We start from the raw sequence: 19709 nt of genomic DNA, 5'->3' as shown, positions 1-19709 counted from the left end.
TCTTGCTTAGTCTAGTCTGAAATTTCTTTATAACACTCTTTTTGATAAAGCAAGGATGACATGGTAAGTTTTGGTATGTGTTTCATATATTCATTCCTTATTACATAATATACTGAAATAAACTTGGCAAAAGGGAAGGTAACAGATACTTTAAACAGCCCATTGACAGTATTTTTTATTTATTAAATGGCCAGAGGAGCAGGGATTCATATTTTCCTTTTTCATATTTGAGCCTACAAGATATTGTTAAATAAAAAGGAAGAGTTAAGTGCTCCTCATTCCATATTTTGGCAAAAAGAAAGTATAAATTGTTGTAACCAGAATTTCCTTTCACAATTCTAGTGAAATTAGGTTATAAACAATTAAGTTACAGCACCATACATTCAAAAAAGGAGCAAGGACTCATGACAAAATAATGCAGGTTTTATTTTCAGCCTTTTAGGTGCATCTTCACTTTCAGTTAAGAATAAAAAGGCTTCCTAATTTTTTTCTTCTTTGACTTGCTTTTCAAGAATGCATTAAAGTCAAAATTGGTTACTGTTCTAATTATACCAGTGTTCATTACACACAGAAAAACTTGCAAGCGTATGGTCCCTTATGATGCATCAGCTTGGCTACTCTCATGCATTACCTGCTGAGGAGGAAAGACAGCAAAAGGGAAAACTTCAGAGAGCACTTTGTGATACTTCTAAAATTGTAATTCAAGGGTAAATTTTGATGTTTGTAGCCAAAACTCGGAGATACTGATTTCCTGTTGGCTTCTGTTTAAAAAAAAAAAAAAAGATGATGACTGGATTAAGATTCTAATTAAGATTCTAGATCTAGATTCTGGAATCTAGAATCTGGCCCTATCTTTGTGATAGGTAATTTATGCACATTATTTGTCTTAAATTTACAGCATATGTTATATGTGAATACACTTACATGCATATATTCATATCTATAGGGGTGTTTGCGTATGTGTGTGATGAGGCACTATGTGAAATTTTATTCACCTTATGGATACTGATAAGGAAAACATTTATGCTTGCAACACCTCTGCTAGGTATTTGAAAGATTGGTGTATTAAAGCACAGAAAATGATTCAAAGATACGCAGTCTGCGAGTGTAAAGAGAGCTGCAACTCAGTTCTGTAACCTTAAAAACAGCGTTAGCACTAAGAAACAAGACGCCAAAGATAAACTCCAATTTGTTGAGCGTTTGATCATCTGGATAACCTCTGTTGCAAGCGTAAAGTCATCTTCTGCAATCTAGTACTCGAATAGATTATCTTGGCAACAAAAAGGTGAATGAGAAATATTCCATTTATTACGTTTATTATTCCACTATCAGTTTGGCTCCAGATGACCGTTTCTGTTCTTTTTCAGTTCTGCTGAAGGGCCCCCGAGACCTGGGCGCAGACGCGAGGCGCTAAGATGTCGCCGCCAGCCCCCTGCGTCACGCGGGGCCCTCAGAGGGACGCGTGCGCCTTGGCCCGTCAGTTCGAGCCCCCCGACCCGCTGGGGGCTCCGGACAACGGCGAGGCGAGAGCTCGGGTTCCCTTTCTGAAGGGAGCGCCCCGAGCGCCCGCCGCCCCGCTGGCTCCGAGCCGGCCCCCGCCCCGCGCGGGCAGAGCCGCCTCCCGGAGCGCCGCCCGCTCCTGCCCCCCTCAATGATGGCGGCCGGAGGAGCTGCCCCGCTCTAAGATGGCCGCCAGCCGCGCGCGCGCCGGACCGGGCCGGCGCCCTGCGGGCGCCCTCCGACCTCGCCGCGGAAGGCGGGACTTCCTGCGCCGCGGGGGAGGGGCGGCGCGCAGCGCCGGTGGCGGAGGCGCGAGCGCGGCGGGGCGGCGGCAGCGGCAGGCACCGTCCCCACGGGGCGCGGCGGGCCGGGCCGGGCCGGGCCGGGCATGGAAGTGGAGAAGATGGATGAGAATGAATGGAAGTACCACGGGGAAGGCAACCAGAGCCTCGTCGTCTCGCACTGCCAGGTGGGGCGGCGGGTAGCGGCCGGCGCGCGCAGCGGCGGCGCCCCGGAGGCCGCGCCCGGGTCTCTCTGGGCCGCGGCCCTGATCGCGGGCCGGGCGGGCGGCGGGCGATGGGGCCGGGCCGGGCCGGCCGCCCGCGAGGCAGGCGGGCAGCGCAGCGCGGCGGAGCGCAGCGCAGCCCGGCCGTGGGAGCCGTTCTGTCAGCGCCGGGGGATTCACCTCCTTCGGGGTAAAGGGGACAGGACACCTAGCCGGGATTTGCCTCCCCCTCCCCCCCCCCCCCAAAAAAAAAAAAAACACGCAGTTTTCCATTCCAATCACTTAGCGAAAAGCTTTTTATTGCGTTTTTTCCGTGTTTAAGGGGGCGAGTAGAGAAATTTTGTTACTCCTTTGGAAGAGGTTAGCAGCAGTTTTGCCTGATCTTAATTCTTAAGACTCTTTAGAGATTGGGTAATAGAGCTAGTGGAGAGGAAAGCAGTTGATGACTAGAGAAGTGTTTTCTTGGGACAGAGTTGTGATGAAAAGCACAGAAAATGTTCCATTTTCGATCATAACACATGTATGTGTGCAAATGTGTCAAAGAAATCTGGAAGACTTACGGAATCAGATGAAAGTGTTAGGAATATTTTTCCTGTCGCCCCTGGCTCTTCCTTCGTAAAAGATTGTGAGCATTTGCTGCAATCCTGGATTGGGACTCCAGAGTCTGATTTCAGTTTGTGGCCTGGCCATAGATTTCAGTGCGAATGAGCAAGTCATTTCATCTCTGTGCTTCAATTTACCATTTGTTTAAAAAATCTTACTAGATAAAATAAATTCAGTGTTGGTTTTGATGAGCAGCAAAAATTAATTTAATCTGAATCCAGTCAGGCAGATTCCATATCAGTTTAAAAGTATGCGTTCTGTGACTGCTGTCACTGTGTTCTTGCCCCTCTTGTATATGTATTATTTACTTAGTATATTGGGTTCCAGATCTTAATTGTGCATGTCCCTCAGAGAAGTTTATTACTTTTCTAAAAAGGACTTTGGGCTATTTTTTGTCTTATGTTTGTATTCCAATTCTGGTATGGATTTGCTAGTGGTTTTTCCCAAAATGTACTTGATATTTCATAGATATAAAACTGTCCATTAAAACAGAAATGACAACATACAGGCTTTTATATGAGAAAACTACAGTATGAGTTGAATCTTAAAATCTGAGGGTTTTTTAGAACATTAAATGAATGTATTTGAGAATATTAGATTCTTCTGGTTTCTCTTTTCTAGATTATAAATATAAGCTGGATGTAAAAAATGCTAACAAATATCAAGTCTGAGAAAATGCTGGAAATCTTTGCTCTTCTTTAGGAGGGGCACTTCCACGGCTCTTGTTTATTTCTTCTCTTTCTTTATACCAAACATTAAAAAAAATGTTGTTCCTACAAGAAGAGAGTGTATAATTTTGTTTCCTATCTAAATATTAGCTTTCTGAATATCTGTTGAAAAAGGCAGTTCAAAAAATCTTCAGTCACTAGTTGATAGGAATCAGAATATGTAATGGATTAATAACAGTGTGATTGTGATGCCTTTAAAGATGTGGAAAGTGAAGAAGTCTGCCAGAAATTTAGAATAGTTGCTGAGTATGTCAGTTCTCTTTTTAATAAGATGCTAAACCTTGAAGATACAGTGGAAGTAGAATAGATGTAATTTTTTTTTTTCCCCCTGTATATCCATCATTAAGCCAGTAAAAGCTTACTGGCTAGAGCTTTGTGTCTACTGAAGATGAAATCTTTTAAAATTGCAGCATATAAAATACTGTTAGATGCTAACTTTTACTTTGTTCCTTTTATAAACAGGACATACTTGCATGATTAATCATCGTTCTTGTGATCTGATGTCAGTCATTCTCAGGTTTGTGAGAACAGAATAGCAGCATAACTAAGATAATGAATTTCATTTTACTTTTTTTGCTTCATTCTGTATCTCCTAAGTTCATGATTTTGTGTATAAATGCTAGTGGGAGGGATAGCAATTTGGCTGTGGCAAGGGGGACATGAATGGGTGCTCAGATGTTGGTGCAGGGTTTGAAAGCGAGAGGCCAGGGTGGAACTGTGTCTAAGAGTGCTTGTTATCTCTATGTTCTCATTTTCATGTATAGAGTTATTCTGGGATCTGGGGAAGGCAGTGGTCCCTACCTTTGTGGGTCTGACCTCTCTTCCTTGTTTCTTCCATGTGATCTGGGAAGTGGAAAAAAACCTGTCCTTTTGAAGAAGAGGACATTAGCTTCTTTGTTATTAGTAAACTAAGATCTAGGGAGTTTGGCTTCAATTCATCTCCTCTTGACCCCTCTTTGGAGCACTGAGAACAGATACTGTGCAAGTCTGTGCATCAAGCACATAGTGTTTAGATTGGGGTGAGCAGGCAGGCTCCGTACACAGCTCTTTTTCTTGATTGTGCTGAGGTGTGGCCAGAGTGAGGATGAAGAGTAAGAGCAAGGCATGCATCAGTTCATGCTGCTCTGGTCTGTTTAAGGCTACGTTTAATTCTTTGGCTTCTTCTATTCCCTGTTTCTTTCTAAGACGTGAATGTAACACACTGTCAATCCAGAGCTAGTACAGTACCAAAGTTAACACCTGAAAACTTGGTTGTAGAAAAGTGACATGCATGACAAACAGCTCTGTTAGTGATGAGCTGATAAACCCAAGAGGCAAACAACGTGCAAGCGTTTGTTCTAATGCCTTTGAATGGTGGCATGTAGAAAAAGATTATGTCTGACAGTCATACATTGGCATCATCTTTCTGTGGAACACGCTTGGTTGTTCAGGTATCTTATAAAGCACTTCTTGATGTGCTGTTTCCACTTACCAGTTATTAATCCTCCAGAATGCAATAATGACAGAATTATCCCTGTGTTCCTGCACGCCTACAACCGGTGGAATGCAGTACTGAAATGAAGCATCTGAAATCACTGCAAGAGCATCTCTGTTCCTTATTCATGCAGTTAAGAAGAGAGGACTTAGGCAGGGCATGGTCTAGTCAGCATGTCTCTTCTTACAGTGACAGCTTTACAGAGTTGCTCTAATTAGTTCTCCAGCATTTAGAAAGTGATCTGATGAATAAAGATGGAATGCCTGCAAAGAATTCCCAGTTACTGTTGTCATCTACAGAGCTGCATGCTTGCTTGATGCACACTCTAACTTCTGCTTTCATGGCCTTTTGAAGTTTAAATTCTGATGAATCTAAAATTCTGGAAGATGGTCAATATTATGGGACAAGTTTCTCTGATGATAAAGCCTCTCCTGGTGGTTTTTACTGCAGCTGAGATTAAGCTAATCCAAACTGAAACTGAAATGTGGTCAAAAAGCCTTTGTATAGTCTTGCAGCCTGCTGAAATGCTTCTCCTAGAAAATGAACAAAAACAACTTTTACATCTCATTGCTTTCAGTGAGAGATATAACTGGTAACTGTTTTGGTTTCTGAAAACAGTGCTTGAGGCATTGATTCAGAAAGATCACTCTGAAGTACACATACATTTGCCTGACTGTTAATTCCGATGACAGCTGTGTGATCCTTGTCCATACATTGCCATTTTCTATATTTGATTGAGCATGATATCCTCTTCAAATATTTGATTTGCCATATTTAATCAAACAGTGAATCATCTGGGCTACTTGTTCTTGTTACTGTCTCAGGGATGCATAAGGTGCTGTGGCACAGATACAGGCATTAAAGCAAAACTATTACAAACAGCCAGGCAGGTTAGAAAGGATGCTTCATACTCCCTATGCTTTTATTGGAGTTTTGTTTCATCTGCATCAAATTTGGCTTCTAATTTAAGAAAGTGGCCCAAACCACTCCTCTCCTCTGCCCTGGGCTTGAGCAGTGGTGAGGCTTCTGAGGAGCTGCTGTAGAGTAGTCACCATCTTGTAAGCTGTTGGCTCTTTCTAAGGTGGAGATGTCTAGTTTTTCAGATGTGAGCTGCAAATCCTCTTTTGTAGTTCTGCATTTTAATCAGTTGTTTACTCTTACAGAAACACTAACACTTCATTTCATAAAGGTTTCAGGAAATTGTTGTTCCTTATAAAGTAGTGTAAGTAACTCTAGAAATAATGACTTGTATTTCCTTTCAATGCTGAAACATTCTTGAAATCCCTAGATTTTGCTTCACTAGATAAAGCATGTGCGTTCTTTCTCTGTTTCACTGCAGTTAGTTTGTATTAATTTTTAGTTTTTGTACATTGAGACATTATGATAACCTAATATTTCCTTTTAAAATATGTTTGAACACTAAGCTTGTGTTTCAGAGTGACTACTTGGAGGTGGTACAAGAGGAATTTTTTTTCTAACATTTTTTATTCAGTGAAATGATCTAGAGGAAACTTGGTGTGTGTTTGTGAAAGGTTGTGGTTTGGATCTTGGTATGCTTTGGTTATTGTTTAGTAATAATCTACTCCTTGTGTAGGAGAGGATGCAGTTCTAACAGATATCTTTAGTGTTTCGTAAGGGACATAATTTTTTAGGAAGCATGTAAACCATTTCCAGAGCGCATGTGAGCTTGCTAAATAGAAAAGGGGGAGAGGGTAGATGGAGAAGGTAAATGAACCTGAGGTAAAGGGACTGAGGAGGGAGCTGAGTCAGATAATCATACCTGCGGAAGGTTCCCAAAGTTGTTGCTTATAATAGCTGAATAATGTCTGGCTCTTCTCTGTGTTTTTCTCTTCGGGACAGATGGGTAAAGATGGAGGATATCATATCAGTGTTACTGGTGCTTCTTTCACAGACATCCTTCTCAATCCTTGTTCTGGATTTGTAGAGGACTGTAGAGATTTGAGGTGTGCGAAGGGAGAAGGGTATCTTGCATTTTTAACATTAGTCTTTGATTTCACTATATCTGCAATATCTGCAGCTGCTCCTGCTGACAGTCACGTTATGATAGCTGTATCGTGTTTGCAGAAACTCCTTTTCATTATGGGGGAGATCAGCTTGGTTTCATGTTTCCTATGAATTCTTCAGGGGGTGCCTTGGGTCATATCGGACTTGATAGTTGTTTATAGCACTGCTTTCAAAGTATGAAAGTTTTCTTTTTTTTTTTTTTTTTGAATTAAAAATTAATCTTACTGGGTAAATTTGTCATTTTACACAGTAAACATGTTGAGAAAGTTATTTATTGATGTTGGAGACAGGGCCATGGACAAGATTGTATGCTTAGATAAGTGGGGGATTTTTGCTCTAATAGCCAAAAGCTTATGGTTAGAATTGCCAGCCAGCTGCAGCTTTGCTGATTAGTCTTGTGTGACAAACAGAGCAGTGCTGTTCACTAACTGCTGTCTTGCTGAGTGAATCTTCTTGAGGCACTTTTTGTGATAGTCCCATTTTGTACAAGGTCAGGAACCCGAATGTCCTGTTCTTCCCTTTGTGAGCTTCATTGTTTCTCTATGATGTGGAGTTTGTGGTTTTGTCATCTTGAAATTAGTGCAAGTAAAGCATTGCCCCCAAAATTTCAAAGTCATTCCTGGAAAATTACAGATCCCTGACTAGGAACATGTCTTGTTCAGCTGTGTTTTGGGTTTCTTCTTAATGTCTGTGGATCAATGAATTAATATCTATGGATCTCTTGATTTCAAGGAAATATAGAACAGAGCACTGATTCTTGGCATTAAGTCTTCAGGTAGGGAAAAATACTGAAATACCCTTTGCTGTTTGGAGTGGCTCTTCCTTGAACATATGAGTGGTAGAAATATTCTCCTGTCTTTGGCTGGTGCTGCTTATTAGCGATGGCCTTCTCTGAATTGAAATTACTGACTGAAATATGGCCAGGTTAGGGTGTCTTTGCTTTTTCACACGAAGAAATTACCCAGAAAAGGTAAGGTACAACTTGCATTTATTGAATTTTATTTCAACTAATAGGAAAAGCACAGTTTTGTTAAGATTTGAACTTAAAAGTTTTTGTATCCTTGAGGAGATTCCCCTAGTTGAATTCGAACCTGTGGTAATTTTTTTTTCATTTATTCCATGGGCTGGATGTATGCAAAAGATTCACCGAGGCTGTGTGATTGAGTGTAGGCAGGAGTTTTGCATCTGGTTCTGCAGAATTTTCTGGGGAAGGCAAAACTTTCACGAGTGAGTTGGACCAAGACTCCTTGTGAACTTTAATAAGGATTAAGGACCATTAAAACCTTTTGTTTTTCTGTGTCATAGGGCATTTCTTTGACCTTGTTTCTCTAACATTGTGTATTCTTTTGGGGGTATACATGTATAAACATAGATTGTCTAGAAAGAAAAAAAAAAACAAACAGCAACTGCACACCTTTTGCCTGCTTAGAAAAAAGGCAAGAAAACAGATACATGACAAATGTAATTTATTGCTTTCTATTCCATCTTTCCTAGTTGCGATTGCTTTTTTTGTAAGTGAGTAGAGGAGCTTCTGTCTAAATTTACCAAACCAAGCAGCTATGAAAGCGAGTTGGAAGGCCCAGCCATATGCGATCAGGGTGTATCATCAGTGGAAAAGAGATGAGTGTCTTGCTGTAAACAACAATTAAATTTTTAGGAATAGGAAGCAATTACTAGCTTGAGTTGGGGTTCAGGACCCTTTGTGGCATTCTAACCTGGATGAAACTATACGTTTCCTTGTGTTAACCTAGTATGTTGGTTAACTGACACTTAAATACGCATCTGTTGTCACTGGCAAACAGGAAGACATTTTCTTATTTGCTTTTAGTTATTTCTTTGACTAAACTGTTACAACAGTGGTTGTAGATGTCATAACTAATCACACTAACTCTGAGTACAATCTCAAAAGGCTTTTATTACAAAAGATATATTAGAAGTTGGAAGCACTTCTGCTTCAGTGGATTAGCTGCAAAGATTAGTTGACCCAAAGCAGCTGTTTGAGTCAATGTGCATATGGAATTTTAATTTCGTATAGCACCAGTGTATTGTAGTTAAATTTACTTTTCCTTTGCCAGGTTTCTGCACTGAAAGGATGCTCTTAATGTAACACAGGTTAATAGTATCTTTTGTAAAGTGGCAGGGAAAGCGGCAGCAGATGAGGGGACAGAATGAAGAGAGAAGGAACAGAAAGTCAGCAATGCCCTTTAAACTTTTCTTATAATTCTTTTATAATTAATTTTTTAACAATTTTTTTTCTCAGGTGCTTCTGTAGAGGCAGATATGAAAACATAGCACTCGAGTCTTTCTCTGTGAAAGGAGATGGGAGAGAGAAACACTGAGAAACTCAGGTCTAATACTATAATACTACCATTAGCTTTCACTATATGTATAGATAGATAGTTATAAAATATACATATTTGTCATTATTTGTATAAAGTATGTTTGTCACTGGAATTCAAACTTCAGTTTGTGTCTTTATTTTGTTTTGTTTTATTTTCTGTTTTGGGTGACTACTGAGAATGCTGAAGATAATATGAATAGAAACATAAAGCGAATCCCAGTTTTGCAGAAAAGCTCAGGAGGCAGTTAGGCTTCATTAAAAACGGTCTTGTTCTTTCTGTTTGGGTTCTGTGCTAGTTCAAGCTTGAAACAGAGCGAGTTTCTTGTTGAAGGTGATGAAGTCAAACCTCTATTTAAAAAGCACTTTTTTCTTGTTTTATAAGTGGGTGGCAAAGGTAGTAAAGGTGGAGTTCATAACACTAAACTTCGCCTTTTCTTTTCCGTACACTTAACCTTTCTTCAATCAACAACAGCTGTGAGCTGGACATATTTAACAGTGGTTGCTTTTTCATGGAAATAACTTAACTGACCTGTGAACTGTGTAGGAGATATCAGTGTAATAGCTTATTGTATTTGCTCCCACAATTCTTTCCTCTGTTCTAGCCTTTCAGTGGGATGTTGTCTTCACCTCAGTGTATTATTTCTGAGGTATGTGATAATCACTTTCTGACCTTCTCTCTGTTTTTTGCTCAGGAAGGAACAGGGACGCTGTATGCAGTTGAGCAGTTGCTCAGGAATTGCTCGGGTTTCTTTTAGTTGAACTATGGAGGTGTTTAGGATGCTTGGAATTATTAACTTGTTTTTAACTTTCCATTTTTTAACTTAACATAATTCTAATTCCTTTGACTGTTTTTATTCTTTTATTTTCTCCCCTCACTGTTAATATTTTCCTGAAGAGTCTTGTGTGCCCAACGTAACAGAAGGTGGCAGCTGGCTCTAACCCTCACCGTTGGAAAGCGCGTGTTCCAGATGCATGCCGGCTTGCAGCAGTTTAAGGGAAGGAAGCTTAGTACATGTTTCACATTCCTATTTGTGTAACTCACCTATTTGACAGGCAAGGAATTTGATACACTGTTAAACCTTAAGGACCACTTTTTTCTCCCTTGTTTTTAACAGTTAGTGTCTCAGGGACATCTGCTGTGTTATCCAGACTGTAGTACTGTATGCTGAGAGCCGGGAATCAATAGGTTTATTCATTCTGCGCTAGCTCTCTGGTGTGTGTTTCCACCTAGTACCAGTGGATGTATCACTTGATATCATTCTGAGTAGTGTGTGGCTTAGCCGAACAGTAAACATACCTTTTTATTCATGGCTAGTACAAAATCATAAAATTGTTTTTGAAATTGGTACCATCGGCATATTGTAAGGTTATATAAACTTAGCTATAATGTGAAACCTGAGTGAATGCTTGACTATCATGGGAATGTAGATCATAACAGGGGGAAGAAAAAAATGAACGAATACCTGAAGTCTGATGCAAGCTGTGAGCTCTTTGCAAAAGAAAACAAGTATCATGGTGTCATTTGCTTCCAGATAATGGTTTAAAATATTGAATGGTGTCAAGCGAGGTGCTATGCTCAAAATTATTTGTATAAAGAAATCAAAAGATTGTTCTTAAGGAGTTCCTAAGCCAAATAGGAGGGGGTTGTTCTGATTTTGAATACTTCCTTACACTTTGCGTGAGCAATTGCTAAACTTCCTCCATACTGCCAGGAAACGCAGCTTTCCTCACTTTGTTTTGTATGATCTTATCCACCTTATATAGAACAAGACCGAGCTGGAAAACAAGGCTTGTATACCATATTACCATGTTTATTTCATTCAAAAGCAATACAATTTTCCATGCTTCCGTTGTTTTAATCTTCCAGATCCCTCCCCACTGCCCAGCTTATTGAGATCTGGTGTGTAAAATATCGTGTATTGAACACAGACATCACATCATGAAGATAAGCTTTGGTTGAAGTGCCTGGGCAGTGTGGTGGCCATGTTCTTACTGAGTTCTGTTAGTGCTCAGAGGAAAGAACTTCCCTCCCTGCAACTGTCTTTTCTGAGATAACATGAAGATGACACTTTTTTTTATCCGTCTGCCTCCCCCTCTTGGTGGGTTCTCTAAGCATTGTATTCTGTTCAAATCCTTCAAACCAGAGTTAGAACTGAAGGGGTTGTGGAGTGTAAATTTGGAATAAAAATGTCCGAATAAATTTTAGCTAGTGTAAACTGCATGCAGCTAGAGTTTCTGCTGCAAAAATAGCTCAATATCAGCAAAACAGGCAGCTATTTCATTTTTAGGACCATTAAAACTGTCATTAATTAGTATTTGCGTATCAGTAACTTCACAAACAGGGCTTGAATAGCAGCTTTGTGTAATTTAACCACTCTCCCTCCTTTTGGTTGAAGTTTAGATCGAATGCATTTTTTCACAGATGTTATGGCTGTATACTATCCTAAATTTGCAATGATTAAGTTGTGTGGAACCACTGCAACGGTGGTAGAAGGTTTGATACACTTAGAACTATGTTCCCTAAGTTCTTGTTTGCTTTTTAGGCTCAGGGAAAGAAAATGAAATTAACATCCATTTTTTACTGTGCAGAGAAATTCGGGAGCCTTTTCAGACACCGTTCTCTCTAAGGATAGAGGCCACTTAACCTCCTCATCTGCTTAAGAAGTAGGTGGTGGTGATGGGTGTAATTAGTTGCAAGAAATAGTATAGTAATAATGGTAGGGCAAGCTTTGTTACCAGTCTTTGAGAGTTTTCTCCCCCTGTTGTTTACACAATAACCGGAAGCTCATGACTTTTATACAGATAATTTTAAATTTGGGTTTTATTGTTCTGCTTGTATATCATGTGCCTTTTTAAAATAAACGTATTACAATGGAGTATAGTAGGCAAACATAGGTAGATAACTTTGTGATATGCATAAAATTGCATATAGCGTTCACGGAAAATAGTGTAGAGTTTTCAGATTCCACAATTTATTAGACTGTGGAGTGAAGGGAAGCAGAGGGGGAACTGGAAAGAGGCATGGATTTCCCTCTGGGGGCTAGAGTGTTTCTCCTGGTTTCACAGTGCCTGCTGTCTAATCTAAGGTATCTCTATTGATGCCGATCAGATTCTGTTACTTTGGCCTAACTTTCAAGGATCACCTAGTGTTCTTGAATTTCTTTAAGTAAAATTAAAATAATAGCTCTAGTCACAGCTTTGAAGAAGAAAGATTCTTGCAGGTAACCATCTGATTTCTTGGGGGCTAAGACCAGTGAACTCCCCCCCCCCCCCCCCAGATATATAAGACAGCAGGAGTTGTGCGTGTATGCACACGTATATTTCGGTGATGCTAGTGACTTTGAGCACGTTCTAGCAGCCCCTTCTGTAGCTTCTTGTCCCTTTATTGGAAGCATTAACTTTTAGTTGTGATTTAAAAAAAAAATTGTATCATGATATGGTGCTTAAGAAGTATGTGCCTTTCTCAGTGGGATGTTAAATTTACAGTTAGAGTCTCAAAACAGTGTATATTGACACTATGCTTTTCTAGAACAAGGGCTCTTGATTACATCAGCAGTTGTTAAATCTTAATGGATTCTGTGAGAAATAAGTTTCTTTATCCTAGTTGTCATCCCTCTTTTGTTGTTGTTGGTGGTGTTTTTTGTTTTCCGTAGCAATTGGAAATGGTTTTTGTTTTAGCCCTGGTACTGTTATGGACTGCATTAGGAATGTGGTTTGTTATCTGTTACCAAACTGCTGTATTTTCATGCGAGTTACGCTTAAATTCTTTATTCAGAGAATAAGGACTGTCATGTTTGACATTCTGATGACTTTTTTTTCCTTTCCTCGCTGATTGAATACTGAGCATACTTGCAGAGAAAGGACTGCAGAATTTGTTATCAAAAGAAAAAGTAGTAGACAGTCGAAATTCTTCCTTCGAGTTCACTGTTCTAGCTCATGTTGCTTCTTCAAAAAAATATGAAGCCTCTTAATGTTTAATGCATTAAATTTTACTACCTCCATGCATTGTTTCTTTTTTTTTTTCTGCTTGATTTTGCAGCCTGGATTTTTCCATCTTTTTGTCTGTATGGGATTATGACTCAATTAACTGAACACTTTGGCAAGAGTGCATTGACTGAAGTGTTACTAAGCAGCGGAAGGGCTTAGGGAGGTGCGTGTAGAGTATGAAGTTTGGGAGAACGTTAGGGTCTGGTTGATCTGATGTTTGGAGTGCTAAAGGGTAGCGACATCTTAAGAAATCTATTCTCTTCTGGATTTAGGCCATTCTTCTACATGCAGATAAGCATGTTATGTCTTTGATTTTCAAATTGCAAATATAAAAAAGAATCTAAGGCAGTTAAGGTAACTGAAGGAAAAACCCCATGGCAACAACAACTCACAGTGCTTCCAAGTGAAGAATCAGTCAAGACCTCAACAGCATGTGAAAAATACAGACAGGTATTTCAGTGGTAATAACTCTTAAGCAGTCGGTATCTTTGGCCACTCACGAGTTGACCTCTGTACTGTGCCCATATGCTTGTGCAACTGTGTAATGAATTGCAAAGGCAGGGATCTAGCTGAAAAATTCCTCAACAAAAATAAGTTTGTGGTTTTTAAATCTGGATCAGTTACTCTGGATCACCCTAATGGCCTTACTAAGACATAGTGCAGGAGGAAGTTGGTAGTGACTAGTTAAATAAATTGCATCTGCAGCTGAAAAGTTTTGTTTGAGCTTTGCTCTATTCCCTTTTGACATCTGCATCCAATCTTTAGAAAAGCAATATGGTGTTCTTTTGCCACATATAGTTTTTATCCTTTTATCCTAGTATGCCTGTTTTAGAAATGATTTGTTAATGAACAGATATTGTAATGAGTCTTGTTATAGATAAATGTAATAGCAATTGAATTTTCCAGAGGGGGTGGTTGGAGGAAATCTGCTAGCTGAGAATTGATGAATGGATAAATACATAACACGTTTTTAACACACTTTTTTACCATGTTGAGGATGCTTTATATTACTTTTCTTACATGTTAATCGATTTTCAAAACTGAACTGGAAAATGTTTATAAAGGATAAGAAATTTTTGTAACAGATTTCATTAGGAACAGTGGGCAACATCACAATGTACTTACTGTTCACCTCTGCTATCTAGCATACGTTTTTATTTTGAAAACTGTTGCATTGCTAAATTACAAATCTATGCTGAAAAATCAGATGAATCTTCTAGTTTTGTTCTGTGGCGTGTTTACTTAAAAGTGTTCACTTGTCACTAAAATGCGCACCCTTGAAATACTTCAGAATTCAAGTTATTGAACAGATCGGAAACGATGATCAGATCACTCAATCACTGATCCATCTGTTTAGGAATATTTAAAGTGAGGGATCCAAACTGCTGAAACGATGTAAAAATAACAACGTATTCTTACTGTGTACACAAAATAACAGAGCTCAGGTCTGACCAGCCTGTGTATCAACATCTAGGCCGTCATGGAAGACAAGAGCAGGGCCCACCCGGCAATCATATCAATGGAGTAGTCAAATCCAGCGTATTATATTTAGTATTCAATTTATTTGTGTTTTATTTTTGTTGTGTAACTTGCATGTTGTTTTGATCCAGCAGGACAAATTTAATCAAAATGCAGAGAAGTATACTTTCACCTGGAGTGTTGTACAGATACAGATGGACAAGGATTTATAGTAGTTACGCTAGCTCGAGACATTTTAGATATTGAAGGGGCTGTTTCTGGGTTTAGCTATCTAACGTCTGTATCCAGACCTCCTCTTGTTAGGGTTTTGGAGTAGACGTTGTCATCTGTTTTGCTTTTCTCATGGTGCCCTTTCTCTACACTTTAGTAATTAAAGATAACTGTTGCTCTCTCCCACTCAGCACTGTCTAGACACAGCATTCCGCCCTGAACTACGAGGTGCTTATGATATCTGGTGCTGTCCTACTATGGAAATTTTTTTCAATTGTCTGTCACTTGGTAGGGCTAAAAATGCTCAAATTCCATAAACCTGAGGTATTACTCTAAGGCTTATCCGCATATCTTTGTTAGCTAATCTGATTGTTACTACTGTGTCCCCCCCGTCCCCTCCTGTCCTCCCCCCCCAGTGCTTTAAATAGAATATAATCCTTCTTGGGTTGTCTAGGAAAGGTCCAAATGGACCAATGAGACATTGAATTGTTAAGAGATAACCCAAGAAAACATCTCTTGCTTTTTTACCTACTGTGGTACCCAACTGTTACTGCCCACATCTTATCTGAATTGGCTTAAATATGTAAGTGGAAGTAAATTTCTTGGATTAATTTGAGACAGGGCTGCCTGTTACCTAACCTAGTGGGGCCTCAGGTCCCTTAATATCGTGTCAAAATTTGGTTTTAATATAAAAAGTGACTATTTAATAAGTATAATGGTTAATTTCGTCAAACTTCTGAGGGCAGAGAGATTCTTTAGATAGGCTCTGTGAGGAAAGGCATCCTATTTTAATAGGCTTATGGGTAAAGGCCTAATTTACTTACTACATCTCCAAGATATCTTTGAACTCTTAAAAGCTCTGTAAAGGCTCACTTTTGTTTAGAGTATGCCTAAGGCTACCATGTAAACTTCAAAGGATTTTGAATTGCGTGAATCACACACAAATGTGTGTTTTGTAACGTGAAACATTTGGAAACCTGCTGCAATTAGCCCAGTGCATTACATGTTTTTTAAAACATGTAACTTGGTACGTGTTTCCCTTAAAACTGAGTTTGGAAGTAGTAGGTTTTAGTATTTATAAGTACAGCTGTGCAGCTTTTGCTGGTAACTAATAATGTAATGCTTTGCTGACTTTATAAGCAAATGATATTTTAGTGGATTTTACAGCTTTTTCCAAAGACCTTTGGGGCAAAAGTAAGTTGTTGTTTGTTTGTTTGTTTGTTTGAATACTGTGCTTTTAGTGGCAGTCAAAATTGAAATATCAGACTTCCAGAATATTGCTGTAAGCCAAGGCAGTATTTCCCGTTTACAATTGGTGACTGACAGCACAGAGTGACTGACTTGTTAATGTCAACAGGGGAGATTAGGGCATATCTGAAAACAGAAATTGATCTATTTGATTTCAAGTTGAGTGAAACAACCATTGAAAACACTTATTTTGCTTTTTTTTAGTTTTTCTAAAACACTTAATTTCTTGGATGAGCTAGAGTGGGGAATTGGACATTAGTGCTGTTCAGATGAAGTTAACTTTTGAAATTATGATGATGTACTTAAATGCTAATGAAATCATATTCTTTCCCATCCTCCTTTAGCGCTGTGTGGTGCTGCGTTTTTTGAAGTTCCCCCCAAACCGGAATAAGGTAAGACACAGCATGTACTAGTGATAAAAGCCTACAGGTAAGCTAATGAAAGGCGGTCTGAGGAGAAACCTGAGCCTGCAAAAGAACTATAAGTAAGAATAAGAGGATGTTTTCAAATGTGCCTGTGTTTCAGGAGTTTTGGCAACAGGAGGAAATTTCAGGTCGTCTTTTATAGCTAAAATTATGTAATTACTGACTTCAAGGCCTTTTTGTGGGACAAATTGTACGACTGAAATACATGTGTAGAAGGTACAACTTCCTATAAGGATAGCTGTAGGAAGGGGAAAGAGCTAATCCTGCGTATCAATGTAGGTGAGTGCAGTGATGCTCAGGGAGAAATGAGAGCGTTTTATTGACTGTTGCTAGGCAAGACAGAAGAGGAGGAGGAGGGGGAACACAGAACCGACATCACGGTAAAGGTCTCCTGTTGACTACCTATTCAGCAGCTAGAAAGCTGTGGAATTTTGGACAAAGATATGAAGTATTTGGAGAATAGTTTGGTGTCAGTGAATGACTTTATATCTTATCTCTTACGAAAAAATATGGCAGGACATGGTCTCAGTTTCTTGGGCTATGGCAGAAGAGTTTCCTGCTTGAGAAGGAAGTGAAACCTTAGAGTCTTAGTCTTAGTTATCTTAGTCAAGTCTTAGTTACCTTAGATTGTTTTAATGGGGAAAAATGATTGAGAATCAAAGATGGAGGGTAAAGGGGATTGTGACGTGTCAGCACACAGTACTCTAAAAAAAAAAATCCAAGAGAGCAAAAGGGGGAAGAGGTTCATATTCTACAATTTCCTTAAGCTAATGAGTAGTCTTTAGGGCATGTTACCTGAGAGATACAGGGAATGGTCTGAGTTATGGCAGCTACTAAAACATGGCTTTGTAAGGGTTCGGTGACATACTGTTCTGGTGAGAAGCAAATATAAAAGCACTATGGCTGTACTGAGAGCTGGAGAGGAGGGAGGTGATTTTTAGAAAAGAAAAACCAGGATGCTTGTAAAATAAACATATGGAGTGAAACATATGGGATGGGATTTTTGCATTAAATCAGGAAGATCAATGCAAAATGCACTGCGTTTTACAAGGGAAATAAAAGCAAAAGGAGAAGGTTCTAAAATAGATCAGAGGAAAGCAAAGGGAGGTAAAAAACATGCGCACAGTGTAGCTGTGAGTTATTTCGTGTTCTTTCTGCTACTGCTTTACTTGGAAAAAAATTGAAACAAAACTAAAGTGTGGCTCAAGTTGAAGTTTTAGATCTGCTTATTGTGGCAGGATTTGAAAAATGTGTCTTGTGCTTCCATAATACTCTAAGATAATAGTGTTTAGAGTTCTTATGAGAACAGGGAAGGGCCAAGTGGATTGGAAGAAAGGAAAACATGCCTATCTCAGTTTTTAATACAGCATAGGAGAATTAGACCACATAGTCTAACTACAATTAAAAAAATGGAGTAAATTATTAGCCTGTAAGTATACAGGAAATGACACCCAGTCAACTCAAGGTAGTCAGACTGAGGTCATCATACCTTTTGGCAAGGCACTTAGCTTAGTAGAGAAAGAAGGTAACAGATATGTTTTAACTTTAATAGGACCTTTGGCATTGTTCAAAATGGCATTCATGTAAACAAGCTAAGTAATGCAGCATTGATGTAAGCTCCATCAGGTGGACGTGCATCTAACTTTGAAAGCCTTGAGAGGCTAACAAAGATGGACTGTGAAATTTGGAGGTCATTTTGTGTTAAATCTCTAAAGATGTCTGTCCTGTAGAAGACTTCATTCTGTTGATGTTAATAATTGGGTCACAGAGTAGAGCAAGTGACACTAAACTGGAGAAGGGAGGACTGCACGCAGGTTGCTCAGTCTGCGAGATGGAGTGAATAACTGGAACCTTGGTCTGAGATCAGTTAGGCAAAATTCTGTGAAGCTAAGTGGAAAGTGTCGATCGATTGGTGAGCTGTTAATTACTTGATGTGAAATGAAGGGAAAACAAATATTCATAAACAAAATAGGAAATGACTGGCTTGCCAGTAAACAGCTTAAAGGATTTGAGAATTATGGTGAACCACAAAACATTTGACAAAGTGAAAGGCAAAAAAGATGCAAATATCGTTTTGGGGATGAATTGGTGGAATTGTAAGGTATTAGTGAGAATGAGTGATTTCACATTGAATATTGTGTTAAGTTTTGGTTAATCCACTATGAGTAGGAGAGGGGTAAACAGAAAACACTTTAGAGGAAAACAGTAATAATGAAAAGATTTAAGAAACAGAAAGAAATGTTGAAAAAATTGAGTTGTTTAATCCTGGAAGAGAAAAGCTTGAGGAGACACATATCTTGCAGTAGTATATAGAAACTTGTTACCGTGAGGGTCTTAAGTGTTTATCCCTCAAATTCACTGAAGGAAAAGGTTTCATTTTCTTCTTAGGATATTTTTGGTTGGCTGTTAGATAAAACTGTAATGCTTTCATGGCAAAACAGTGAAATAGATTATCTGTAAAAATTTTAACATTTTATTTGTTACAGATTTTCAGAGCAGGTGACAGGAACATCCTATTGAGAACATGCTTTTTTATTCTAGAAGTTCTCACATCAAAATACTCTTTTGCAAGTGCCCTGTTAACATGCAGGCATAACTTAGCCATGCCTCCACGGAAATAGTAGAGTTAGTACATCTTAAAAACACGATTTCATTAGGGAATCGTAATTGTTTACAACTAACTATTTTGTCATTTGGAAATACATTTGGCTTAAAAACTGAACTGCAAGGAAGATTCAGTTGATGTAAAGTTGACTTCTAAGTTGCTGTGTGAATTAACGTAAGCTTATCTCTATGTTTTTCAGGAAATATGTGTTTTTAATTACTGATCTGCACAGAATGCTTTCCAAGCTTGAGAGTTTCTTAAGCAGAGTAGTGATATGCTGGATAACTTACTATTTTCCAGCTTTCAAATGTCTTTCTGGTAAAGCAATTACTAAGTTATCACTTCTTTTGGTAGGGCTTATTGTAACAGCAGGCAGTAACTGATGCTGAGACATGTTTCTGACATAAGTGTCTAATAATGCATGATCACTTTTCTCTTTCCTGATAAGTGTTTCCTGGTGAGTATCCATTTAACATTTAAATAAAGATGAAAGCAATAATGGCTGCAGTCGTTGTGACTTACATTTCCTACTTTTTGAATCCAGAAATTCTGGCATCTTTGAAATGTGGAAGACAATCT

General features: G+C 39.0%; 1 protein-coding gene across 2 annotated transcripts in view; it reads left to right on the top strand.

Moving 5' to 3' along the window:
• Positions 1-1874: 1874 nt before the first annotated feature.
• Positions 1875-19709, top strand: part of IPPK (inositol-pentakisphosphate 2-kinase) — a 39934-nt gene continuing 22099 nt past the window's right edge. Inside the window, exons 1-3 of one of the 2 annotated variants that reach the window (XM_067303178.1) lie at positions 1931-1969; positions 3799-3853; positions 16445-16492. Coding sequence is in view for 1 of the 2 variants with exons in the window: in XM_067303177.1 (XP_067159278.1) it covers positions 1889-1969; positions 16445-16492 (129 nt within the window). In the remaining variant the exon portion in view is untranslated. Of the gene's footprint in view, positions 1970-3798; positions 3854-16444; positions 16493-19709 lie in introns of both variants that reach the window. The other variant, XM_067303177.1, reaches the window with a different exon arrangement.

Source organism: Apteryx mantelli, chromosome 12, assembly GCF_036417845.1.
Source record: "Apteryx mantelli isolate bAptMan1 chromosome 12, bAptMan1.hap1, whole genome shotgun sequence".
Taxonomy (NCBI): Eukaryota; Metazoa; Chordata; class Aves; order Apterygiformes; family Apterygidae; genus Apteryx; species Apteryx mantelli.
The sequence above is the reverse complement of the archived record's forward strand: the minus strand, read 5'-3'. Positions and strand labels throughout refer to the sequence as shown.